Below are 27,265 nucleotides of genomic sequence, written 5' to 3'. Positions count from 1 at the left end.
CCAAGATTACATTCTTGTGTTATGTGTTGTCCAGGACCTAAAAACACTTCCTTCATACATACATTTCATAGTTGTGTTTTGTGAAAAGGCCAAGTCCAGGATCAGTTATTCTATGATGGCTGAAAACAGAAGTCTGGGCTTAGATTGTAATGAAGCAAATCCTGGCAGACATTGATGCCATCCAACCAGCCCATGAATTGATAGCAGTGTTTCCAGGGTAAATTTCTGCTGAAAATCAGGGTTGGAATTGATGCCAACCAAGCCTAACTGCCCATCTCCAGCTGGAGTCTGGCCCTCATGGTACCCCAGTGATGCCAGAAAATCTTGACCATATCTGTGCCACTTAAAGAGGACAAAAATGTGTATTTGTTATGATTGTGAGTCATCAAGGAAAAATTAAATCACACTCCTTGCACTCTGTTAATTAGAGCACAGATTTACATAACAGGCTTTGGACAGATTTTGACCAGAAATAGTTAACATAGCTTCAATATATAAAAGGGAATTTATTATAGAGAGTGACCCTGTTTAGTTCCTTTTTCAGGGCTGATGAATATTAACAAAACATCCATATCATAATTAAAAGGAAAATATTTTAATATACACCATCACAATTTAATCATCACAGCCAACCTAAGAAGAAGGTACAACTGATAGTTGTTTTCTTCCTATTATACAGATGGGGAAAGTAGTGCTTCAAACAACTAAGTGCTTTTCAAAATCACATAGTAAATGAAGGACCTAGGACCTCAACATAGGCAGTCTAACTCCATATTGTGTGCTTTTTTTCCTGCCTCTTTTAGCATTGGTGGTATTCTTAATGTCTATTAAGAATTAAGTCATTGGGGCACCTGGGCGGCTCAGTCAGTTAGGCGTCTGACTTCGGCTCATGATCTTGTAGTCCGCAAGTTCGAGCCCCACGTTGGGCTCTGTGCTGACAGCTCAGAGCCTGGTCCAGTTTTAAGATTCTGTGTCTCCCTCCCTCTCTCTGCCCCTCCCCCGTTCATGCTCTGTCTCTCTCTGTCTCAAAAATAAATAAACGTTTAAAAACAAAACAAAACAAAAAAAGAATTAAGTCATTAAGTCTGTCCCCCAAGACAGAATCTCCCTCTTACCCTTGGCTTCAGTTTTCAAAAAAAATCATCTGGCTGCTATGCAAAGAGTAGATGGGGTAAGGGAGTGATATTTGAAACAGAGCACATAGGAGACTATTAGATGGGCCAGGCAAGGCGAAGAGAATGGATGGGATGGGCTTATATGAAATAGTTCAGAGATAGTCAATAAAGTTTGCTGATAGGTTGGACAAGAAGAATACAGGAAAGAGAGAAGTCAAGGATGGCTCTGTTTTGAGCAAATGTGTGGATAGTCTTCTTGCCACTAATATTTTCTGATTCTAATATGTTCTCTACTTGGCCACCAGAGTTTTCTTCTTTATAAATGTGACTTTATATATGTTACATTCTCTCACTTTTCTGCTTCACAACCTCTGCTTTCTGTTCCTTATGTGTGGAGGCAACATACAGACTACCTGGGTGGGTTTCACCCACCTCTATCACTTATTACTAATCTCAGGTTCCTTACCTCTATCAAATGTTATTGAGTAGTGCCTACGTCATATGGCAATAGTCAAGGTGAATGAGATAATGCATATAAAGCTCTTGACACAGTGCCTGACACAGGTAAACTCATTGAATAAGACATTGTTTCAAGTACAGAGTCTTGTACACCAAACCACGTCTCATTCAGTGCTTGTATCTCTCTGACACCTGCTATGGCACTATTCATTTGAATGGGTGGTGTGTATGTGTGTGCAGGTTTAGGTTGCCCTGTAGTGGACAAGCAAATTAATACATAGAGCGCTCCCAGACCAAGAGAGACTCTAGGCCTTAATAACTGGGCAATAGAAGGATCACTGGGTTGTTAATTTAAAGATTTTTTTTTAGAGTTTATTATAAACAGCATTCATTTTACTCATTTTGTATAATAGTTCATTCTGCAATCAAAGTCCACAAATTTGTTGCTTTGTGAACCATTCCTTTTTTTTTTCTAATGTTTTTAATGTTTATTTTTGGGAGAGAGATGGGGGTGCATGACTGGAGGAAGGGCAGAGAGAGAGGGAGACCCAGAATCTGAAACAAGCTTCAGGCTCTCAGCTGTCAGCACAGAGCCCGACACAGGGCTCAAAACCATGAACTGTGAGGTCATGACCTGAGCCAAATTTGGACGTTTAACCGACTGAGCCACCCAGGTGCCCCATGTGAACCAATTCTAAGAAGTTGGTCTCTATATGTTACAAGCGTGCATGCACATTTAAAAAGGATCCTAAACAGTGAGCCAATCAGTTGACATCCAAATTCCAACAATGTGATGTTATCTGAAAAAGCAGAGTATAAGTGTACATGCTTAGTGTGACTGTATACTCACTCTACAAGAAGTGGGATAGCATACCGGCTCTGAAAGCAGAGTGTTCTGTTGACTAGCTGAGTGACTTTAGGCAAGATGCTTAGCCTCTCTGTCTCAACCTCAATATCTATGTGGTTGCAATAAGAATAAATGAATTCATGGGGTGCCTGGGGGGCTCAGTCTGTTGAGTGTCCAACTCCTGATTTCAGCTCAGGTCATATGATGATCCCAGGGTTGTGGGATCAAGCCGTGCATGGGGCTCTGCACTGAGCATGGACCCTGTTGAAGATTCTCCTCTCTCTTTCTCCCAACCTCTCCCCCAGTACTCCTCCCCTGCTCGCTCACATGCACACTCTCAAATTAAAAAAAAAAATTTTTTAATTGAAATTAAAAAAATGGTGGTTCCATTAAAAAAAAAGAATAAATGAATTCATGTATATAAAATGCCTAGAATAGTGCCTGGCACAGAATTAAGTAAGTACTCATCAAATACGAAGTGCTATTTAAATATAATCCATTTCTTTGAAAAAAACTCTGTATGCACACGTGCACATTTTTATATATGTATTAGGGAAAAAAAGACCAACAGGAAATGTCAGCAGTGGTTTTCTCTGGTTATAGGATTACCGAGAAAAAATATTTTTTTATAAATTTCTATACTTCTTATAATCGAGAGCAACCATAAATATTATATTAAGTTCTTTAAAAATCATCAGGCCCACATTACTTGCGATTTCCCAGCTGACACCAGTTCTGCCTATTCCCAGCAGCTTTCTTTCTCTCTGCTCAGACATGACTTCTCACCTGACTAAAGTGCACTTGTTTACCTGAGCCTCACACCTGCAAATTTCTGACATAGGTAGAAAGGCATAAAATTAGAATGGAAGAAGAAAATGAGAATGGAAAAATTTTTCATATTAAGAATTTCCTTTGTTCTCTTGAACCTCTTTCTGTGCCTGATGATTTCTTTGAGTTCAGTAGCATCTCGGTCTCTGCGTATGTTCATCGGGGCGGGCGGGGGAAGAGCTCTTTACATTTATATATTTTAGGAATTTTGTAACTTCCAATTTTAGTCTCAGCCAAGCTTTTTTTTATGACAGACTCCTCATCGAGCGTATTGTTAAAACACGGTCGTTCCTGCTTTGAAGCCGTGTCTTTCTCTCACAGGGAGTTTGCCTGGCGTGACCCCGAGTTGCCCGAAGTCATTCACATGCTGCAGCACCAGTTCCCGTCCGTGCAGGCGAACGCGGCCGCCTACCTGCAGCACCTGTGCTTTGGCGACAACAAAGTGAAAATGGAGGTACGCACCCAGCGCCTGGCACGCCCCCGGGGGGCAGTGCCTTCCGTGGAGCAATCACGTGCTTATGTGCTTCAGAAATTACTAGCTGCAATTCACAGGCCATTTTAAAAGGATAGTGTGATACCAGATACCCCTTTCATTCTTAACCATGCATTTCAGTATTTTGTAGGAGAAACCAAGATGAGGATATTTCTTGGAGTGCTTTTAGCATTTTCAAATCCCTTGTCTACTCATTAGCTTACTTATAAAACATGAAGCAAAATTCAATTTAACCTACGTTTTTAGAGTATTTTCCAAAAATCTATTAGATAAAAATTGTGTATGAAACTAGCGAGCTCACATACTTTATGTGATTCTGTTAAGATTGGTGCCGACATGAAATTAAGTCAAGTTACAGAGAATTTTTAACTGTTAACTAATACTGAACATAAATGAGTATTTTATTTCAGATTTTAAAGTTTTTTGGCATTTATAGAAATACAGTGAGTCATTGGTTATTGACTAGTGTCCTATGACATACAGATTCTTTCTTAACACTTCGGCATTTTCCCCCTGCAATGGCAAATGGAACTTCATTGTTTTTCCTCAGCTTCGTATGCAAAACAACATACCAGCTGCTGAGCTAAAGGTGGATGAAGGAAATAAAGTCCAGATATATTCATGTAATGTACTAATTAATTGGCAAATGGGAGAAAATTGGGGAGAGTAGTCTAGAGAAACATTTCTGTAATCCAAATGACTTCAGTCAAAAATCCTTACCTCCAATCCATACAGCTTTATTGTGTTTGTGTATTTGCTCATTTCCCTCAGAAGTATAAGCATAACCCCTCTGTGTGTTTAGGAGGGTAGAATAGGACTATGCTACCTACACTTGGCCATTAATCCACCTACGACTGCCTTCCTTTTTTTTTTCCTGTGATCTTTCCATAACAGACTTTTATTTGATCACTTTTTAGTCATGTGTCACTTAGGCCTGGTACCTCATATTTTTCATTCTAGGTGTGTAGGTTAGGGGGAATCAAGCATCTGGTTGACCTTTTGGACCACAGAGTTTTGGAAGTTCAGAAGAATGCTTGTGGTGCCCTCCGAAACCTTGTTTTTGGCAAGTCTACAGATGAAAATAAAATAGCAATGAAGAATGTTGGTGGGATTCCTGCTTTGTTGCGACTGTTGAGAAAATCTATTGATGCAGAAGTAAGGGAGCTTGTTACAGGTGGGTAAACAACGTGATCTTGTCCTGAAGGAAATGTTGAAAGCCACCTAGCCGATGTCCTTGTGTGGTGGCACAGTGAAGAAGTTGGAGGTTCTAGGTAGGAGATCATGATGTAGTGTGCACAACTGTGACAAAGGCTGAATCTAATTTAATCCGATGATTCAGAAAGCACTTGCACTGCTACAGGGTCATCCTGACTAGTATCAGTTATTGTACTTGAGTGCGTTAAGTATCAGCTAACAGATGTCTTGTGCATGAAGGACTGAATACAGCTTTTTTTATGATATATTCTATAGTAAATCTACTTGTGTTAAATAGACTGGCTCTCCTTTATTATGAAAGTAAAATACAGTTAATGGATTAACTACCTTCCACTTGAGTTCAGCCAGTTTCCAGATCCCTGTTAGTACGTCAGATGCTTTCCTGGCTACCGGAGATGCACACGTGAATAAACCTCACCCCCTGCCCTCAAGTAGCACTCCGACTCAGGAGGAACAGGAGTGGTTCTGAGAATGTCAGCGAGAAGCTGCAAGTGTCAGGACTCAGTAGGGGCTGCAGCTAGAAGCACAGAGGATGGGCAGGGAAGTCCTCTGGTCAGTGTGAAACCAAAATTGCCCTGAAGGATGTAGAGGTGTTGACTGGAGATACTTCCAGTCACAGGCAGAGCTCAAAGCCAGCATGGAATATGGGGTCAGAGCTTCCAGCCAGAGAGGCATGCTGAAGGAAGACAAAGCCAAAGAGAAACACAGGCCTGGTTTGGGGAGCTTTTATGAGGAACTTGTGTCCCGTACACTGTGGGGTGGTGTGGCCAGTTTGGGCTTTTAAATGCATTCTTCCAGCAGGTATCATCAGGGTGGGGGATTGATTTGAAGTAGATGAATGTGGTATCTGGGAGGCCTATAATCTTGAGGTAATAGCTTGAGCCGCATCCATAATAGAAAGAAGGGGTGGCTGGGGTGCCTGGGTGGCTCAGTCAGTGGAATGTCCAATGCTTGATTTCAGCTCTGGTCGTGATCTCATGGATCATGAGATTGAGCCCCATGTTGGGCTGATATGTGCTGACAGTAGCCTGCTTGGGGTTTTCTCTCTCCCCCTCTCTCTCTGTTTCTCCCCCTGTTCATGCACTCTCTGTCTCTCCCTCTCTCTCTCAAAATAACTAAATAAACTTAAAAAAAAAAAAAAAGGAAGGAAGGGGTGGGTGGGTGGGTGGTCGAGAAGAGGGAATAGAGAGAAACACACTTAATGGTCAGGGCACAGCGGTCCAATGTGTGGGGAGTGAGAGAACAGGAGGAAGTAAGTGATGCTTTGTCTTGGGAGACGATGTTGCAGCACTGTCAGCTGAGTTTAAGGGTGCTTGAAGTCCAGGTGAAAGAACAGTTTGCAGCAGAGCGAATTAATGACAGCATTATTTATAATAGAGAATTAGAGGGAAATACTGAGTATTGACTGGTAGGAAAATAGTTAAATAAATGGCAGTATATTCACACAGTGAAACCAGACATAAGAATTAAGACAAATGCATTAGAGCTGTCTCTGGATAGCTGTAATGTCTGTGTATCTATAGATGTATAGATAAATATCTAGAAGCATTGGTGGGATGGCAAGCACAGCATGATACTATTGGTATAAAGTTTCACAGTATGCAGGTTGAGGCTATAAATTATTTTCTGATATACACACATGCAATAAAGTTAAAATTTTTCATTGAAATGACAGAAGAGAGATTAAAGATAGTGGTTGCCGGTGGGGTGGGGAGGAGGGCAGGTAGAGGAAAAGGGATTGGGAGATTTAATCCAGCTCTGTTTCTTTAAAAAAGAAAAGAAAGAAAGAAAGACATTTTGAAGACAAAATGTCAAAGTTAGATAGTAGTTACCTGGGTATCTTATATTTGCTATGCTATTTTTCATGCCTGAGATATTTAATTTAAAAATCTCTAACAACATTTTAAAAAATTAACCCCATTCCCCACTGGCTTTCACGATGAAATTAGAGCTGTAGGTTCTGTCACATATAATTCAGTAACACTGGGGAATGTAGCAAACCATCATGAATCTAATATTTGAGGGGCATCAACTTTCTCATAAGATACTAAAATTTAAAATATAGTACCCTGTACTCCAAATAAGGTATGAAATTTACATACTAAAAGTAGAATACACTTTATGTATAATCTTAAACTCTGGATTAGACTCCCTGCCTTAACATAGTTTGAATATTAATGCTTTAACACATCTAAATTATCTATTGATTTATTACTATGTTCTCTTTCTCAAATGCTTTCGAGGCATCAAACCCTCTCACACCAAAAAATAAATTATTTACACTTACATACATATGGCATATGTGTATAAAATGAAAATTAGAACAGGATAAATAGAACTAAGAGAAAAGGAAGAATACAGACCTATCCATTCTAGAAGTCAATATAGTCCTTCCCTTACATTAAGTTCTCTGTAAGGGAGGCTCAGAGGAGACCATGTATTTGCAGCATGAGTGCTTTCTTTCCTTGTTTGCTGTTTCTTTCCCATGACTGTGAACTTCCTGTGTCATTGTCCAAATAGCGTCTCCCAGTAATACCTGTGTGGCCAACAGGGCTGCAAACTGATGTGTGTGGGCTCCCTACAACATCATGGCAATCCGGGGACAGCCTGATGTTAAAAGCATAGCTTCTACTCAGATTTGGTTCTCTTTTGATTAGTCATGATAGATGTGTAGGGTGTTTTTTCTCTTCTGTCATAATTTCTCACAGGAGGAATAGGTGTTTGGTAGATTTTTGTTTCTGAGGTTTTATCCTTGGGTGAAATGGTTACAGTGCTTTTTCTGAGCTCAAGGAATGTATAAGATTTAGTGATAAACAAGAAGCAAGTACATGAAAGTTTGGCGATTTCTTTTTCATTTGAGAATAAATCCGATTTATTGGAAGTAGAGCCAAACTTCACTAAGAGCTTTTATGTACTAATTTGCCTGGTGCGTACTCCAGATGTAAGTGCTAATTTAGATGCTTCCCTCCATATTTCACTCTCTCTTTGTGAGTGCAGTACTAGTTGCTGAGAATGCAAGATGTTTTAAGACATGGGTCCTAGCCTTGAAAGGAGGATATGAGTGTTTATTAATTCAAAAAGGCTGTTTCTCCAGTAGATCGTATTGCTTCCAAGGTAAAACTAGCAACAACCTCTTTTTTTTTTTTTTTTAAACAACTGCCAGTAACTTTTAGGCTTTAAGAAGTATTTTTTGTCCACATTTGTAGGGGAGGAAAAATTAATAACTCTATATTTTTACTCCCAATAATTTATACTGATTTATGAACCAATTGCTTATGAAATGTTCTCTTCAAAAGTAGTCTTTGCTTTGGAATGGGAGTGGTCAGTGTGTGAACACTTCATTCAGTTGACATATATAAAGGAGTTGGACCAGAGGACTTCAAAAGTGAATTTCCAGCTTCAGAATGCTGAATGTCAACCTGAGTTTGATTTGTATATAACCATTATCCAGCTAATTTGAAACTACAAAGTCATATTATAAATCTAGCACAGTTATGTGTGTGTGTTGCATGTATGCACGTATTTGTAGACCAAGATTTATGAAGACAAGAAAAATTATACGTTCATATTTTTCGGTTCCAGAATTTAGTGGTACCACCTCTAAATGATGTTCAGTAACTTTTTAAGAATAACTAATCCCTGGTGTGTTTTGATGCCTGACAATATCAAGACTTCCTTGAGCTCCTTCAGTAACTCTTCCTTGAGTCAACACTCATATACCATCTTTAAACCAATCACAGGGTTGGAGGAGACCTCAAAATAAATTTTGTCCCATCAGCTATCCAGTGCCTGAATTCCCCGTACAGTTTCCACACAACATAGCCACCCCTGATGTACTCGGACCCATAGGGACGGGGAGCTCACTGCTTTGTGGGGTTAAGACTGAGCACAGGGTTATCCAGAGAGCAACAAGAAAACATTAAGTATGGCTTGAGAAAGCAAGCAAGGTTCGCCCTCGGGAGTTCATTTGGCCTAAGAATAGCCCCATAGGAGAAGACCAGTCGCCCCTAAATCCAGCCTCCTGGACTCTCCTAACCAGGAAAGTGTGTCTCAGGCTGAACCATTCTCATTAAGGCGTGTCTGCTCCAAACATGGGCAGCTGCGTGCTATGTGACCACATCACTCAGCATTCCCTATGAGCTGCCCATCTCCTGTAAAATCCTCTTTGAAAACAGAACATTATCCTTCTAAATTTCCGTGTTCTTCCATGTCTCCATGAGGTACTCTGGCCCTGGCTAGCCTAGTGCAGTACTTACCCTTTGCAGGGATGGCGTCGGAGCTCCTCAGTGGAGATTATCGTCGGCTTAAGATCATGAAATGTCAAAGCACAATGAACTGCTGTGTTCAAAATATTGTATTATTGGAAGAAATTACTATCCCCTTGAAAACTAAGTATTTTGATATTCTTAATGTAAGTAATTCAACCTAGTTATTAATCCGAAGACTGACTTTTTTTTCTAGTCCCCTTTGTTTCAGTTTGGCATTTTAATGTACGTAAATGAAGAAATTTTAGCTCTTGTTTTAAAAAGATGCCTCTCCTCTGCTTTGAATATAATAATTGCCCAGCACCTGCATTTTGGGCCACATCTTTACTTGCAGGGAAAAAAGGGAAAACTACTTTTTGCCAGGTGTGTTTTCTCAAGACAGTATGGCTGTCATTGTTAATTAAAATGGTCCTCTAATATGTAACAGGATTCTTGTGTTTTCTTCATTTTGTTGAATATTTTCCAGGTTGAAACCTAATGAGTTTTTCTTTTAGTAATTGCTGATCTATCTGGTGCTCAGGGTGAGGTTTTTTTTTATTACAAAGATACTTTTTGCCTTTATTGTGCTTCAACTTGAAAGCCACATGAAATATGGTTGTTCTGGTTGGGTAATAAAATGAATGTCTTCTAGGCCACATGCTATGGGTGGAAAGTGGGAACATCTTGTCACTAGAAAAGATATGTTGAACTCATTTGCTCAAGATAATTAAATAGTGTTTCTAAGCCAGGAAATATGAGTTTTGAGTTATTGAGCATTCTGAAAGCATCATTTTTTAAAAACTATAGAAATTGATATTTCACAGAATTCGGAGGCCTACCTTTTTTTTTTTTTTAATGTACCAGATGTCCTAAAACTACCACATTTCTATTATCCCTGTTAACACTGGTGCTAAATACCACAAAGTAGCCCTTGTTCTTGAATAATAATAGCCTTTGTTTAAATGACTGCTATATTCACATTCTTTCCAATTTAGCAAGTGATTATTCATCCATATGGCTAAGTACAATATTTCCACACTGTTTATTTTAAAAATTTTTGGATGCTAGCAGTGGATTTCAGACACTATGCAGAAATTAGGTTTATTCCCTTACTGATCATTAGTGCCATATTTCTAATTAGGTAATAAATTAATAAGGAAATGATAGTCCTGCACTAAGGAAGGGTGGATAGGCCAGACTAAAGTTTAGCAAACAGTAGGATGTTCTATAAAGAGCTGGGGCTTAGTGGACATGCATTCAGCCATTTGAAATGTTAAGTGCCATTACAGAATGAAATAATTTACTAAATATGTCCCCTTGGTCTAATTCTTATGCCTTCAAAACAGTCGTTTGTTCTTTGGTCCAGAGAGGAGTTGGCCTATTACTTTCTATCCTGCTTTTTATGGACCACTAGAGCCATCAGGAGCTGCATGGGTAGTTTCCACAAATCTAGCAACATCTCTTCTCAGTTCTCAGCCAAAGTCAGTGGGATCCTTAAACTTGGCCCACTTTATAAAACAGGAGCAACAGAATCATGTGCTTTCTTATTCACTGAACATTTCAAACCATAAAAATTGGTAATAAATAACATGACAAAAAAGTTTAATAGGTAACAAGACAAAACGGTGTATTACAGATGGGACAACTCCTAATTCAGAGTCACAACTTTGAACTGGAAAGGGCCTTAAAGAAATCTATTCTTTCCCCCATATTGTAGATGAGAAACGGATCCAGAGAGACTGAGTCCTGGTTGTGTTCCTGGCATGCAGCTCTTCCTTCCTCCTCTGCCTCTGCCGCCCCCCCCCACCCCCCGCCGCCCAAGCCACTGAAAAGTGCTGAGCAGGTGCACAACTTGGGGGTGCACCTGCCCATTTTCCTTTACTCTTTCAAATTACCACCAAAAAAGGAAAAACAAAAAAACAAAAAATTCTGAATTTATTCTCTGAATTTTATCTGCGAGTACAGAGAAGTATGTTTGAACTTGGCCACTAGCACAGTCACATCAAACTACCGATAAGGTATAAAGTGTTAGGTTGCTTAGAAAACATGAAACATGATTTTTGTCTTATAACTATTTCAGGATTTATAGTTCAAGTATGAAAAGATTCAACTAATAAGATGAATATGATCTTCTTTTACGCGTAGGCTTTTTTTTTTTTTTAATGTTTTTATTTCAAGAGAGAGACAGCATGAGCTGTGGAGGAACAGAGAAAGGTACAGAATCCGAAGCAGGCTCCAGGTTCTGAGCTGTCAGCACAAAGCTGGATGCAGGGCTCAAACCCATGAACCGTGAGATCATGACCTGAGCTGAAGTCGGACGCTTAGCCAGTTGAGCCATCCATGTGCCCCTTATATGTAGGCTTCTTAAATGTCAAGCAAAATGAAGCAATCAAACGGGGAGCCTCAGAGGTCCCTACAGAACTCAGGTGGTCAGCTGTTAGAGTAGAATTTCTCAGTACAAAAGAGACCCCATAGTGACACATGTGTTCAGTATATTGGAGAACCAGTATATTTGAGAAAGATGAGGGCATATGATAGAAATCTAAAAAAAAAATGCCCAAGAGAACCCAGCCCAGGTCCCCTGAGTACCTTGCAGTTTCTGAGTCTATAGAACTTCTCATGACTGAGGACTGGAGGTACTTTTGTCTGTAAGCTGCTTCTGCTGGTACCAGATGACGAGGTTGAAGATTTAGTGCACATGGAAAAGCACATTCCTGGAACCCATCAAAGCCAGACGTGGAACACATCACTTCAGTGACTTTTTCTCAGGCAAATCTCTAGGATAGTGTAAGTGACCTAATTCTGTGCCAGAGGTGAAGTACCCTGAAGAACAACCAGGGTGGCCACATCACTGCCCTCCCTGCCACCTCTGCATCCCTGTGATTCTCTCGGGTGGATTTTTCCTTTCTGCGACCTGTTCACTTTTACAAACTCCCCCTGACAAAAAGAACCATCTTTTACATCCCTTACGGGCAATTCTCAGTCAGCATTTCTGAATTTTAAGCTGATTTATTTTCAGCGGAAATGCTTTTCCAGGGTACAGAGGACTCTGTGACTACATTATGTAATTAATCCTCTCAGCCTACCCATGAAGTTGGAAAATTACCTGAAATAAAGAATATGTTGAAATGTAAATGTGAGTCTGTAAACGGATCTCTAGAAATTGATAGATCTTTTCAAAGATGCTGTGATCCACCACCTTTGTACCTGAAAAATCACAGAAACGCAGGCTAACCCTTATGGTCTTTAAAGACTTTAAAGATCTATCGCTCGTGCCGTTCGGCAGGGAAAGAATTTAAACAGCAGGAGCAATCCTCTTCAAATTGAATATGTAGCCTCGGTGGCTGGCCCAGGCCATCATCAACTCCACACTGCCCCTCCAGGGAAGTCTCCTTCTCCCACACCACCTAAGCACCCTCTCACTACTGCTGCTGAAACCAGCGGTGGTGACCACCATTGCCCACAGCTGGGCGTGAGGGAGCTCTTCCATGTCTGACATGGAGTATGCGTTAGCTGTGTGCAGAAAATCCCGGGGAACAACCAGGCAAGCAAAGTAAGGCCCACCCAGCTGGCTGGGCCAGGCCTCCTGTGCGATCCAGCCCTCCAGGCCGCTGGACTGGTCCACCACCTTAGTAGCCAACTGTGCCAGCCAGCAAGGAGGGCAGCAAGCAGGCCTAAGGCTGGCGGTAGGGTAGAAAGAAGGAAGCCATGAGCCATGCCTTTCAGTCTGGCCCGGGACTGCGCGTTCGTCTGCTCTGGGAGTCCCTGCACACGGTTCAGCAACCCCTGCTGAGGCAGTAGCATCTGAGGAACCCTGGGAGCGACTATAAACCACCATGACTGTCGTTTCCTCAGCATTTATTCAGAGGGAGGAAAAAGGCTTTTCTAGGATTAAAGACAGTACTTCTGTCCCACTCATAATAATTGCTTTCCCATTATTTCAGTTCCATTTCAGTTTCATAATTTGTTCACAGCATTCCAGTCCTGGTGGAAAGCTTGAGTGATTTGCCTGAAGCCACAAATGGTGGACATTTTTCACTGTATTTCTCTCTTCCCACTGCCCCTGGATTTCTTCATTCCTGTTACACCTCCAGATCCTCACACACATGCCAAACCGGGGCTCAGCTTGGATGCTACCCTCCCCTTGCATCAGGCTCCAGATTCTCATCACAAGCACCTGCCCTTCCTCTGTGCCTTCCCGTCTCCTCACTCCTTCAGGTCCTCATCACATTCCCCCTACAGTGCTTCCTGGGACATAGGCTGTGCCCCTTCTGGTCCATCAACCTCCCCCTCATCCCTGGGATCACACCTGTGCCTGCCTTCCACACTTCCCCCCCTTGGCAAGTCTTCATCTGCAGCCCCTGCCCTCTCCTTCCAGGCCAGCCCAAGCCTCGAGCTCTTCTACTCCTGCTCCTCCCAAGCTGGGTTTCCCCAGCCCCAGCCTGCTTCTCCCTGGCTTCTGCCCTTCATACTCCACCCTGGATGCCGTGGTCCTCAATCCTACCAGACAGAAAAACATCCAGAGAGAAGTAGCATGGTGTCAGGAGTGACTGGGTTCTGGAGTGAGATCCACCTGTTTCTTTCCAGCTCTGTGGCCCCAGACAAATCACCTCACCTGGCACCAGCTTCCCCAGTGTAAACACAATACCTGCTGCTTGGTGTTTATATGAGGATGGATGTGGAGTGCATAGTGCAGACAACACGCGAGCTGTGCTCAGCACTCTTCCTACTCTTGGATGCTTTGTGATGGCTGCCTCGTGCTGTGACCATTTGTGGCAAGGCCTCTGAGAGCAGAGGACTCGCCTACGGGTCTCTACCAGCACTTTCCAATACACGTATAACGTAGGACACATGTAATTCTGAACTTCCTAGTAGACACATTAAATAGGATACAGGAACAGGTCTTATTTATGTTAACAGGGCAGTTTATTTAACCCAACTCTTCTAAAATAATCATTTCAGGGGTGCCTGGGTGGCTCAGTCAGTTAAGCATCTGACTCTTGATTTTGGCTCAGGTCATGATCTCATGGTTCATGGGTTCGAGTCTTGTATTGGGCTCTGCACTGTTAATGCAGAGCCTGCTTTGGATTCTCTCTCCTTCTCTCTCTGCCACTTCCTGGTTTGCACACTCTCTCTCAAAATAAATAAACTTAAAATATAAAATAATGACTTCAGTTTATAAGCAATATAAAAATTGAGATGTTTTGTATTCATTTTTTTCATGCCAAGTTTTCATACTCCACTGTATATCTTAATACTTTTGGCAGATGTCAGTTTGGACTAGCCACATTTCAAGTGCTCAACAGCCACATATGGCCAGTAGCTACTCTGTTGGACAGCACATATCTATACCATGCTTGGGTATAAGTAACATGCATCTGAAAGGCATGAGCTGTATAGCTTTAATGGACAGGGACGTAAGAGGCCATAGTGTGACTAGATGTAGTAGCCATAGAGTCACAACATTTCTCTCTTCCCAAGAGAAAACCTTAGAGCTTTGTAAAAACCCTAACAGGTGTTAGGGGAGAGCTTCGGGGGCAGCTGTGATGAGAAGAAGTGGAGAGGTGTATTTGCTAGATCATGAGTATTTCAGCCAAAGACTGTCTAGGGGAATAATAACGGAGGCATGTGCAGGAGCAGGCAGTGGCCCTAGATTCAGAAGCCCACATTCCTGCCTTGTTATCCACAGACTGAGTTTGCGAGATGCACACACACTCTGACCTTCGTATGCAGTCTGAAACTTTGATTTTCTGTATTTTCACTATTAGCCTAATATTTCTATCCCCACTTATCAAGAATGCTTGCAGGGTGGGTATCCCCACACCAGCCTATTCCAAAGAGCACACAGACACAGAATTGCTAGGGGCGAACAAAGGCAAATATCAGAACTGAAGCATAGAAACCAGTCATGATGCCTCTCTGTGCGGGTACGACAGTGCCTCATCTGTCCTCTCATATAAAACAACCCCCCCCCCCCCCCCGGCCTCCCGAAGGCTTGGGCAGTTCTTTTTACCTCTTGTGAAAGACATCTTGTGAAAGAGCAGGACTGACATGACATCAACAACAGACACCAAGAATAAGGCTAGGTTGTGGAAGAAAATGCAGGAGCATGCCCAGTGGTACTGTTTGAAGTGCGCTAGTTCTTTGGGCTGCTTTATGTTTCTTTTTGCAATGTCCACAAATATTTGTGGGAGGGGTTTATAAATTAGGAAACTGAAAAAACTGAATGCCATATAAAAATTCGTGATTTTAGATTTCTTCCAAATCAGAAAGGAAAGCAATTGTGTAAGCTGTTATATATTTATGCTACCAGAGAAATAAAGTTGTTTGGTTGGTGTTTAACGCCAGTTAAGAAATACGTTTTTCAAATAGTGCCATTATTTTAATTAATCAGTAAAATCAGATTATCAGTTGGTTGTTTGAATAGCTATAAAGCTAGTTTTAAGTGTGAGCTCTTTCAAAATTCTGCAGTGTAGAATTTATGGGAAATAATATTTTAATTACTTTATTCATTCTTTGTGGGGAAAATGAACTTTCATCTCTCATGGCAGTATTTCCTGGCAATTATTGGATACTCATAATTGTGTGTGCTTTTTCCTGTGGTAGAGAATAAGCAGCTGTTTCTACAACAGTATGCATGAAATTCTCTAATATTTTCTAAATTAGTTTGTATGTGTATATTCTTAGTTCTCACAACAAATAGCTAATTGCTTTAAATTAATAAAAAACTCAAGTTTCCTAAACCAAATTATAGTTTACTTTTAACTTTCCCTTTAGAAACCAGGAGTATGCTGCTAAATTTTTTTGAAGCAAATTTCTCATTAGGACCTCAGGAGTTGGAGGTTTATTATGTTAATGGAGAATGCTAATCCTATAGCTCTCTCTTTTCTCAACAGTCTTGCTACATCTGGGAGTTGGTGTATTTTCTATTCATTACTTACTGCTCTAGCAGCATTCTTCCTGACCCATTAAATGAAGCCTTAGACAGACTAAGTGGGGAGAACATTGTTTTATTACTACTTTAGTGAGGTGGAGTACACACAGATATTATTAGCTGGTCTCAAGAATGGTGCTTTTTACTTTGATTGGATAAGCCAAATTAATCATTCCATAGCTAAGGCTTTTAAGTGTAATTGAACCTTCTTCATCCAATATTGGTTGATTGGAACTGACTGTTTAGTTTTTCCATAACCTTATTTTGAAATAGAAGGTGGGGAATAAAAAAATCCCTGTCTTGAGACTTGCTTTGATATTCAAAGTGGCTAGTTTAAATCCACACCCAGTGATGTAGCTCTTTGTGTTACCTGGAGAGGTGCAAGATTAGAGGGATAATATAATTCAGTGCAGGATGATAAAGCTGCCTTGGTGTGGGTTCTCTGAAGGCCACAAACTTAGGAAAAATAGAATCTTTCCTTTTTTCTGGTCAAGAATAATTTTGGACATTTTTTGAGGTTAGAGAAAGCTTTTGGTAGACTGGTTTTATGATGAGTAAGTCATCTCAGTTAACCAAAAGATAGCCTTGTCACCTGGTCTACAGAAGGGTTACATACTTTTAAACACTTTAACATTTTATAATTGGGCAACACTGAGCTTTTCTATTTTGCAGTTTTGAGGGGTTGGGATTCTGGCACGTTAATTTAACTCTTCTGTTTCTAGAGGTATAACAGAAATGGGACTCTCCCATCCTCAGAGCTAAGATGGTTTCAACAGCCATCTCTTTTGGTTTTCATATGAAAGGCAAACAAAACTACGCTAGCAAATTCCCTTACAGGTACAAAAAGTTGTTCTGACCCTCTCCCCATAGTTATAAACCTTAAAGACACTCCTGAATACTCAGCTTAAGAGAAGGCATGAAAAGGAGGTAATTGTGAACTAAGTCTGACAGACAGGAAATAAAAGGGAAATCCAAAAATAAATACATGCTATTAAACTGGATCCATTAACAACTATTTTTGAGCACCCATTATGTGCCCTGCTTATGTGTAACAAGACATGTAAAAGAATGGATGATGATAGAGTATTTGTTCCTCTTGCATTTGCCTGATGAAATTAAAATTAAATTTAGAAATACAAATGCTCATCCTTTAAAAAAATCAACATGTAGAATTTCAGTCCTACAAAATAATTAAATGGGAATTTAATTCATTTTGTGCAGCTTGACTCTTTAAGTTACTATATGTAAAGCACACAATGCCTGGCACAGAGTAAAATCACAGTAAATGGTCATGTTACTATTGTTTGTATTGACCTATGCACATTTATGCTGTTCAATCCCATGTAGATAAGGGCTAGTAGTAAACTGTAGAATGACATATAACTCCACTGATCATTCTAAATGCCTGATAAAAGAAAGAGCAGGACAAAATTCTACCTGCACAGAAAATCAAGGAAATCCATAAATCTAGGAAATAGCCTCCTAACAGAAGTAGGTCTTAGCAGGAGCCAGAAGTGGAGGCAGGAACCATGAAAAACAAGATTTGCTGCTAGTGATCAGAGAAATTCTAGGCATCAACTCCTAGATCCATCATGCTAAAGAACCACCCCTCTTAGTCATGTTTTCACATGTGAGTCTGTGACTCACACTGTTTCATTTTCTGTAGCTATATATGTAATTTTATACCTATAGCCTATAATGTGACGAGCTTTCCTTTCCATAAGCCTTGCCTTACAGTTAACTTTATTAGAATACATTTATTCCATGAAGTACAACATAGCGTATTAGAAGATGCCACTCTCCCTCATGGTTGAATTCTGTGGAGTGAGGAATTTGAACACATATTATAAAATTGTCAGGGGAGGTTAGGAAATGACCCTTCCCACCCAACAGTATCTGGGCCGTATGCTGCCCTGCGGCTGCCAGCAGGCCCCGGCAGTATCCTGGGTGGAGCATGGCTGTCCTCATTAGCAGGAAATGTTAAAGCCCCGTTCGTGGCAGCCTTTATCGCCCACCCTTCTATGCTTCAACCCTCTCTTTCTTCCATCTTGTCTCCCTTCTGCTATCTCCAAGGACTCATTTTTACTTGTTAGCTCCCAGGTCCCACCCATGGTCATCAGTCCTCTGATACCTTTCCCCTGAAACAGTGCTTTTCAAATGTCTTTTAGACATGAATCCCTTTTTTCAAACAGAAACACACAGTGCAGCCCACTATTGAGGACAGATAAGTATGGAGCCACTCTGGGTGAATTGGGGTGGGGATCTGGCAGCCTGCTGCCAATTCTCCCCCCACACCTCACATGGCTGCCCCTGAGAGAGTCCAGTGAAACCTCCAGAAAACAGGTAACACAACCTCCCTAAGATTAAAACCTCCCTGGATTAAAGCCATTTTATATAGAAACATGGCCAGTTTTATCAGAATCCATGGAGAAATAACTCTGCCTAACGAATTTAAGTTCATTTCATAACCACCCACAGTGTATGCTACACTCTTTACTAGAATCTATCTATTGTGTGCCATGTATTATATAAGCAAAGGCCTGTAATGGTGGACACAACAAGCTTTCAGAGACAAAGCAGTGTCTTTACTTTCCTGATTCCAAACTGTCTAAATTCCCCTCCCATTTGGGGCCTAAGTAGATGAACCACTGTTGAGCCTGAAGTCCTTTGCTAATGGTGAGCCATCCCACCCCAAAGAATAAGCAGAGAAAGGGTAAAAGTCCTTGGGGGACAAAGGAAACCCATCCAGCCAGGTCCAGAAGTCAAAGCCAAGTGAAAGAGGAAAGGAACCAAGCACAGGGCAGAGCAGACGGCTTTCCCAGCCAGAACCCAAGCATCAGCCTCCATTACCAACCATTCCCTCAACAGTGTGGGTAGGTCAGGGCAGACCTGCAGGGAAGGGGTGGTCCTCTCTCGGCTTAGAGTCAGAATATCAGTTTACTATCTTCTCTCCAAGCCCTTTGTCTGTATTTCTCCATCTTCTAAAAGGAAAAGGTCCCGTCAGCACTGTCACACCTCCTTCTTTTATAAAGGTCCCCACCATTTCTCCAGGCCCTGAGAAGGCTGAGCAGACAATCCGTGGTTACCATGCACTGGAGGCAGCGGTTCTCCCAACACCCTTGATCAGTCATGTTCACAAGCCTGACACGCTCTCATGGAAATGGGCAGATTTTGCCAATTCCTTCCCCTTCACAGGGCCTGAAGCATTTTTTTTTTTTTTTTTGGTCGATAATTCTAAAAGCACTGTTGTATGGGCTTTTGAGCATCTTGTCAACGATGCATCAGGAGTGCAGGGCTCTGAGGGATGTCAGGACTTCAGTGCCAGCTGCCCCACCTCTCCTCTACCTACTTTTCTCTGACTTAGGAAAATGCACTGATGTGAAAGGGTCATAGAGTAGGTATAATCTTGAATTTGCTCTGATATCTTATAGAATAATTACTAGAAAATATATGTACTGTAACAATAACCCACCTCATAGTTGATACAGAAATAAAGATACTCTAATAGGCTTACAATTTAAATAATACTCTCATAAGCTGCATTTACGTCTGTTGTTCAGTCCGGATATGAATTACAGTAGGAGTGACGTAATGTAGCGTCAGTCTCCCCTAGATCCAAAAAAGGAATGGCAGTAACTTGCACTTGGCAGTAAAACTCTTAACATGGAAATAAAAATGTTTAAACCTTATCTGAATGTGGAGGTGAAACAGATGTAACCACCCTCTATATATGTTACTGCAAGCATATTTAATCTTGAGCTTCGGGGCACCTGGGTGGCTCAGTCAGTTGGGCTCAGACTTTGGCTCAGGTCATGATCTTGCAGCTCATGAGTTTGAGCCCCGTGTCAGGCTCTGTGCCGATAGCTCAGAGCCTGGAGCCTGCTTCGGATTCTGTGTCTCCCTCTCTCTGCTCCTCCCCCACTCTCACTCTCTCTCCCAAAAATAAAATAAAAACATAAAAAAAAAAAAAGAATTAAAAAAAAAGCTTGAGCTTCCCAGTAGGAAGAGGAAACATGATGTAGAGAAACATGTCAGTCTTTTGAGAAAGAATTTTTTTCCATGTACCGAAGTCTAAAAATGGTTTTGCCACACAGAGCATTGAATGTAAGGGATGATGCAGTGAATGACAGCTTTACGACACCCACAGATGTGTTATGTTTGTATGTTTGTGCCCCTTGATTGGATTGTGCCCCCCCACACAAAGAGCAGCTCTAATTTACTCTGCAGAAGCCACAGTCATCTTGTCTGATAGATATGTCGGCTCTAAAACTTAAGAGATGGACTGCTACGGCTTTGTGATGGGCTGCCAGGAGCTCACATATGTTCACTCAGCAGTTAGTAGAGGTCCACCCCTGCCTGATTGCAAATTCAGGCCATAGATTAGATTTGAAACAGAACGAGTTCACATCTGATGTTTATTTGTTTATTCCTAAACCTGCAGGATCTCTAATTGATAATTGGATTTTTTAAATCTCATTTTTAAGGAGTTCTTTGGAATTTATCTTCATGTGATGCTGTAAAGATGACAATCATTCGAGATGCTCTCTCGACCTTAACAAACACTGTGATCGTTCCACATTCTGGATGGAATAACTCTTCTTTTGATGATGATCATAAAATTAAATTTCAGACGTCACTCGTTCTGCGTAATACAACAGGTTGCCTGAGGTAAGTTCTTTATTTCTTCTTTCCAATTCTTTGATTAAAGAGCATGTGTTATGGTTAAATTGATTTTAAGAGGATTTACTTCATTTTATTAACGTTTACCATGTAGGTAAATGACCACTGGACTCTTATCCTGTGAGTTAAACACCATGAGCACAGACTAGCGGCCTGAAAGACATTATCTGATAAATGACCCTTCTGTGGATTAGTAAAAAGGGCCCTTTCAGTCCGGAATTACTGCCAAAATTCCTGTGTTTTCCACTTTAACAGCATTTTTCTGGTTATCACATCCTGACTGCTAATGTGTTTACAGCCTAGTTTTTGTTTAAATTCAAAATGTGATGGTTAAAACCTTTCTGCTTTTAAAAGGTGCAAAAAGGTGTGTGGTTTAAACAATCATTGGGTTTGAGTTTTATAAATAAATGAAAATGAGCCCAAATACTATTTTAAGTCATTATCTTTAGCATGTGAAATTCATAAAGGCCCCTTTATGGACAGTAGTGCTTATTATTTGCCATTAACACTCATCAGCTCAGTTTCTACCCAGTGTCCCAGGCTTACAGTGCTCTGGGAAGTTGAAGCAGGAGCTTTGGGCAGAGTGGCTTCCTGCCCCACTCTGAGCTTCAGCTTCCTCATCTTTAGAATAGGGAAAATAACACCATCTCACACTTGTGAAGAATCAGCTCCATATAAAGTGCTTAGTGAAGTATCTGACACATAGCGCTAACATTTAAGCCATACATCCAATGTAAGGCTATAACAGAGCTTGAAAGATGGAGAAGGAGCCTAGACTGCTGCTCTGAAGCCTTCCACTGTTGTGACAAGTGACTGTCAACCCCCTTGCTGTGGGTGGATGACAAGAGTCAGGATCCTGGGAAGCAGGCTAGCTCCCTAAATCAGATGTGTGCATCAGACGGCAGTTTGTATCCCCTACTGATGATCTGTGCAAGGAGCACCTCATGCTCTCCCTGCCCCTGCATCTGGGGAGAATGTGATCACTCCTCAGCCAGCCTGCCAGGCTTCCCAGAGGCAGGACATACCAGTCAGGCTCCCTCAGGTTCAGGACTATAAACATTTGGTGCATGCCCTCTCTGTGAAATGAGTGATGAATAAGACAGACAGGACCCTGCTCAACAGAACCATATTCTATTGAGGAAAACAATCAAGAAAATAACAATGAATGCCATGGTAATGTAGGATTTATTGGGAGATGATTCTGATGGTCGGGTGGCCCCCCATAGGAGGTGAAATTAAAGCCTACTTTGAAATACCACCAGGAGCTGCTCATCTGAGAGTGGAGTGGGGTCAGGACACATATTTTAAGTGAAGAGAACATGTAGTATGAAGGCTCTGGGGCAAGAATGGGCTTACTGCTGGAGCTTAATGGGCAAGGCACAGAGTAGTACCATAGATTATGCAGGATTTTTGAAGTCAGAGGAAGGACTTTGCACTTCATTCCAAGTGCCTTGGGAAACTGACAGAGGGCTTTAATCATGGGAGTGATGGGACTGGATCCTGGCTTCAGCATGAAGACTAAACAAGGGCAACAGTAGAGACTGGAGGCCAAGGCTGTTGCAGAGATCCAGGCAGATGATGACAGTGGCCTCCACCAGGTGCTGGAGAGAGGTAGGAGATAGGGGGTATTTTTGTGGAGGGAGAGCTGACAGAATTTGCTGATGGATTGAATAGAGGGGTGGGGAAAGGGAGTAGATAAGGATAATACCTCAATCTTTGGCTGGATAAATTGGCAACACAGGGAGAAGAAAGGGTAGAGGGGTGAACAGTTGAAAGCTTTGGCCATGTCCATTTTGAGTTGTCTATTTAGCTATCCATGTGGTAATATCAGGAAAGCAGTTGGATAAAGGAGCCCAGAGTTTTAAAGAGGGGTCAGCCTAACGGTAGACATTTGGGAGTCATGCATGGATCCACGGGTTGTATTAAAGCCAAGGGGCAGAGGGAGACCACCCATGAGAATGGAAAGATCAAGAAGGGACCAAAGTAGTCCTGGGCACTCCAGGGGGTCCCCCTGGCTGAAAAGACTAAGAAGGAAAGGCAGCAAGATGGGAGGAAAACCAAAGAAGTGAAGGGTCCCAGGGGCTTATAAAGGAATAGAAGATGGCAGCTGTTAAGTGCTACTGAGAAGTGACACAAGATAAGAACAGAGTAGGGACCACAGATGACATTGTCTCTCTGGCCCCAGAAAAACAAAGATGAAAAGAAAAATCATTCCAGACCCCCTTATCTAGCCTAAGTTTTTGCAAAATCTTAGCGTATCCTAGAACCTTTGCTAATACCACATAAAACGAGATAGATCCTTAATATATGGTATCAGTTCATGAAGGCAAACTGGTATCAAAATTTTCAATATGGATTGCCTGGCTGGCTCAGTCGGTAGAGCATGCAACTCTTGGTCTTGGGGTTGTGAGTTCAAGCCCCACGTTGGGTGTAGAGATTATTTGAAAAAATAAAATCTTAAAAAAAAAGTTTCAATATGGTTGAGACCTAATGCAATTTTCAGGGTTTTTTATATTTGAAAAGATGAGAAAAAGTGTAGCATAAGCAAATGTCCATATTTAACTTGAATATTTATACAACAAGTGACCTTTCTTCTGTTCGTTCATTGAGGAAGCATTTATGACCACCTACTACATGCAAAACATATATAGGTACAGGAGCCTGCCATATCTGGTGGCCCAACAAGGGAAGCAAAGCATGTCTACAAATAACAACCATAGCTAACTGAGATACCAGGCACTTTAATAATTGCTTTATATGGAGCATCTCTTCCTCACACGACCCTATGAGGTGATCAATATTCTCCCCTTTTTACATGTGAGGAAACTGAGGAGGATAGCCCCCAAAACAACTTTTTAGGAGGTTAGAAAGTAGGGTGTCACCAGAGGGATACAGAATTCAGATGCCCCTGCTCCTTTCTATTTGGGTTGACAACAGGGAGCTAGTTATTGTGAGTTCTCGAGATGTTAAAATGCTTCCTCACACGGCATCTGCACGGTTGCTGCCTGTCGTCGGTTCTCTCTGATGTTAAGATAAGGCTCCGTGGCTAAGGAGTAAGCTGTTCATCTCAGCAGCTCCCACATGTCTCTGCCCCTTCAGGAACCTCAGCTCTGCAGGGGAGGAAGCGAGGAAGCAAATGCGCTCCTGTGAGGGGCTGGTGGACTCGCTCCTGTATGTGATCCACACATGTGTGAACACATCCGATTACGACAGCAAGGTCAGTGCCGGCCTGCCATGCGAGGGGTATGGTGGCAGATGACGACAGCTGCCTGATGCTGCTCCTTGCATGCCATTGATTCTTTCTGGGATTCTTGAGCCTTTCCTCCTCATTAGGCTACACTCCAGATTAAGGGGATTAATTTAAAAATTACAAATTAACAGGGACATGACAACTTAAGAAAATAGCCTTAGAACCATGAAAACTGAGTGACTCCGTGTGGCCAAGGACTTAGTGTGGTGTGGCAGGGTCCTAACTTTCTTTGTGGTTCTTCTGGGCTAATTGTCATGGTGACTGCCCGTGCTGCTGTTGCCTCCAGTCCTGTGTCCCCTGTGCCTAGAATCAGACCCATCTGTATTTGAGCATTACTGAATAAATGTTCCTGGTTGAGGCACTATAACACACCAACCTCTCTGCCCTTCTTGCCCCAGGGCAGGCCACAGCCCCCACCCCACACTCACATGGATACCCTTCTCTACATCCCCAGTCTGGCCCTTTCACCCCTCCTTCTGTTGCCTTGCTGGTTAGTCTGTTCCCAGTAGGAGCCCCTTCTGCTCCCCTCCAGTTTTCCCCATCCTTGCCCCAGGAACAGTAGCTGAGGAAGGTGGGGGCAAGAAACAGAAAGGAGGGACTAAAAGTGTCAGGAGTTCCAAGTGGGCGAGCTATGGGCTAGATAAGGAGAGGCCATAAATAGGCCTGTGTCATAGACGTGGGTCTGAGAGAAGAGAATGATGAGTGGTAGGCTCAGGGAGAAGATGGGGGAAAAACTCAAAGTGATGGCCAGGTTTTTATTTGAACCTCATTGATCCAAAAGATGTGCAGATGAAATGGAGAGGAGTAAGCAAGTTGGAAGGAGACCATCCTGGGAAAGAGCTGAGCCTGGCATTAGGCGCTCTGAATGAAGTGACAGTTGGCCTCCCAACAAGAGGTGTGATACAGATTTTAAGAAGCAAAAGACCATGTACAGAAGGCAGATGTCAACAGAGAAAGAGCTGATGGAACTTTCCTCAGAGGGAGGGCAGAGGGAGATGGATGGAAGGGCCGAAGATGGGACTTGGGGGGAGGGGCTTCCCCAGAGAGGGGGTTGCTCGCACCTCTTGCCATGGCAAGGATTCCTAGTGGCGAAAAGGAGTGACGTTGTGGCAACTTGGGTACACCCCTGCCAGTGCAGCCGCGCTAAAGCAGGAACACTGGGCATTTTCTCCTCCAGAGCCCTGCACATTTTCATCAGATGCAGCATTGCGATCGGGGCCACAGATGTACCGAGGATAGCCCTGCACTGTCATTTGGGTATCCCACAGAAATTCTGGAACTGTAATTCTTTCCTTAGATTGTTTCAGGTTCCCTTAAGTAAAAAAGGAGCTCATATTCTACATTTATTTATGACCACTGCAGCTCAGTACAGAAGCATTTTTGCAGTAATGTGCTACGATGGTTTTAATTATACGCTGTGTTGGTTTTCAGACTGTGGAAAACTGTGTGTGCACCCTGAGGAACCTGTCCTATCGGCTGGAACTGGAGGTCCCACAGGCCCGGCTACTGGGGCTGAGTGAGCTGGATGACTTACTAGGAAAAGAGTCTCCCAGCAAGGACTCGGAGCCAAGCTGCTGGGGGAAGAAAAAGAAAAAGAAAAAGAGAACGCCACAGGAGGATCAAGTTAGCATTTTATTTGACATGAAACTCTAAGGTTTCATTTTTCTAGGAGTAAGAAATCACATATTTGGCAAGAAAAAAAAAAATTCTCATACAGTTTTTCTACCTAACTGTAGCTGAATCCAGCGGAGAGGAATATTTTCAGGAATGTTGTGTTCATTTTGTTTCCATTTCATGTGTGCTCTTTGTCTTTCAGTGGGATGGAGTTGGTCCTATCCCAGGACTGTCTAAGTCCCCCAAAGGGGTTGAGATGCTATGGCATCCATCAGTGGTGAAACCATATTTAACTCTTCTGGCAGAAAGTTCCAACCCAGCCACCTTGGAAGGCTCTGCCGGATCTCTCCAGAACCTCTCTGCTGGAAATTGGAAGGTATGATGTCTTCCAGTTATCTACAATTCTTTCCATCTGTGCAGCCAGATCAATAATGATGGTGAAAAGGACACAGTTGTTTGGGAAAGGGTGGGAGCACAAAAAGGAGGGAGATAGCAAGTGGTTCTGGAGATCCAAAGATGAATGTGACACGGCCCTCCCTGTACAAGCTGAAGACAAGCAAGAAAAATGTACAGATAGAGTCAGTACAGCATAGCCTTCACAGGATATGTGTACTGTGGCATCTTGAAAAAGGACATCTAACCCAGCCTGGCAGGTGAGAAAAAGGCAAAGAGGGAACCCAGGAGATGGGGAAGGTTTCCTAGAGGGATGGTGCTACCCAGATGGAATCTTAATGAGCAGAATTAAGCCAACAGAGTGTGAGGTTGGGTATATAGAGGGAGTGATCTAGAGAAAGGGACAAGAGAGGAAAGGACAGTGTGGCAGAGACTGCAGGATGGTTGCTGGGGCATCAAGGGCAGGGCAAGTGTGGCCTGGGTTAGACCCAGCCATCGCAGACAGGTCTGACGGCCAAGCTTCAGAAGCTGGGACGTGACCTGCAGACCACAAGGGCCACTAAAGGGGTTTAAGCAGACAGGTGACACAGATGTGGATACTACTGGGTCCCTTCTGCCACGGTGCAGAAGATGAATTCAAAGAAGAGGAAAATAGAGGCTAGGATTCCGTGCTAGACATGTCAGGGGCCTGAATTACGGCTGAGGTGGGAGGGAGAGGGGCCACCGTTCCTCTCTCAGATGCTTACAGACATATGGATGATGCACATTACCACATCCCTTTGAAGGTGTGTGACTTCTTTATGAAAATTGAAGATTTTCACGTCAGAAAATCACGTCAGTCAGAGTGGCCAAAATGAACAAATCAGGAGACTATAGATGCTGGAGAGGATGTGGAGAAACGGGAACCCTCTTGCACTGTTGGTGGGAATGCAAATTGGTGCAGCCACTATGGAAAGCAGTGTGGAGGTTCCTCAGAAAATTAAAAATAGACCTACCCTATGACCCAGCAATAGCACTGCTAGGAATTTATCCAAGGGATACAGGAGCACTGATGCAGAGGGCCACTTGTACCCCAATGTTCATAGCAGCACTCTCAACAATAGCCAAATTATGGAAAGAGCCTAAATGTCCATCAACTGATGAATGGATAAAGAAATTGTGGTTTATATACACAATGGAATATTACGTGGCAA

General features: G+C 42.3%; 1 protein-coding gene across 13 annotated transcripts in view; it reads left to right on the top strand.

Moving 5' to 3' along the window:
* Positions 1-27,265, top strand: part of PKP4 (plakophilin 4) — a 240,857-nt gene that overhangs the window by 195,659 nt on the left and 17,933 nt on the right. For all 13 annotated transcript variants that reach the window (XM_047870213.1, XM_047870212.1, XM_047870214.1 and 10 more), the window contains 6 exons: positions 3,571-3,703; positions 4,703-4,916; positions 20,620-20,803; positions 23,915-24,032; positions 25,497-25,688; positions 25,882-26,055. In XM_047870213.1, the coding sequence (XP_047726169.1) occupies positions 3,571-3,703; positions 4,703-4,916; positions 20,620-20,803; positions 23,915-24,032; positions 25,497-25,688; positions 25,882-26,055 (1,015 nt within the window). The remainder of the gene's footprint in view (positions 1-3,570; positions 3,704-4,702; positions 4,917-20,619; positions 20,804-23,914; positions 24,033-25,496; positions 25,689-25,881; positions 26,056-27,265) is intronic.

Source organism: Prionailurus viverrinus, chromosome C1, assembly GCF_022837055.1.
Source record: "Prionailurus viverrinus isolate Anna chromosome C1, UM_Priviv_1.0, whole genome shotgun sequence".
Taxonomy (NCBI): Eukaryota; Metazoa; Chordata; class Mammalia; order Carnivora; family Felidae; genus Prionailurus; species Prionailurus viverrinus.
The sequence above is the reverse complement of the archived record's forward strand: the minus strand, read 5'-3'. Positions and strand labels throughout refer to the sequence as shown.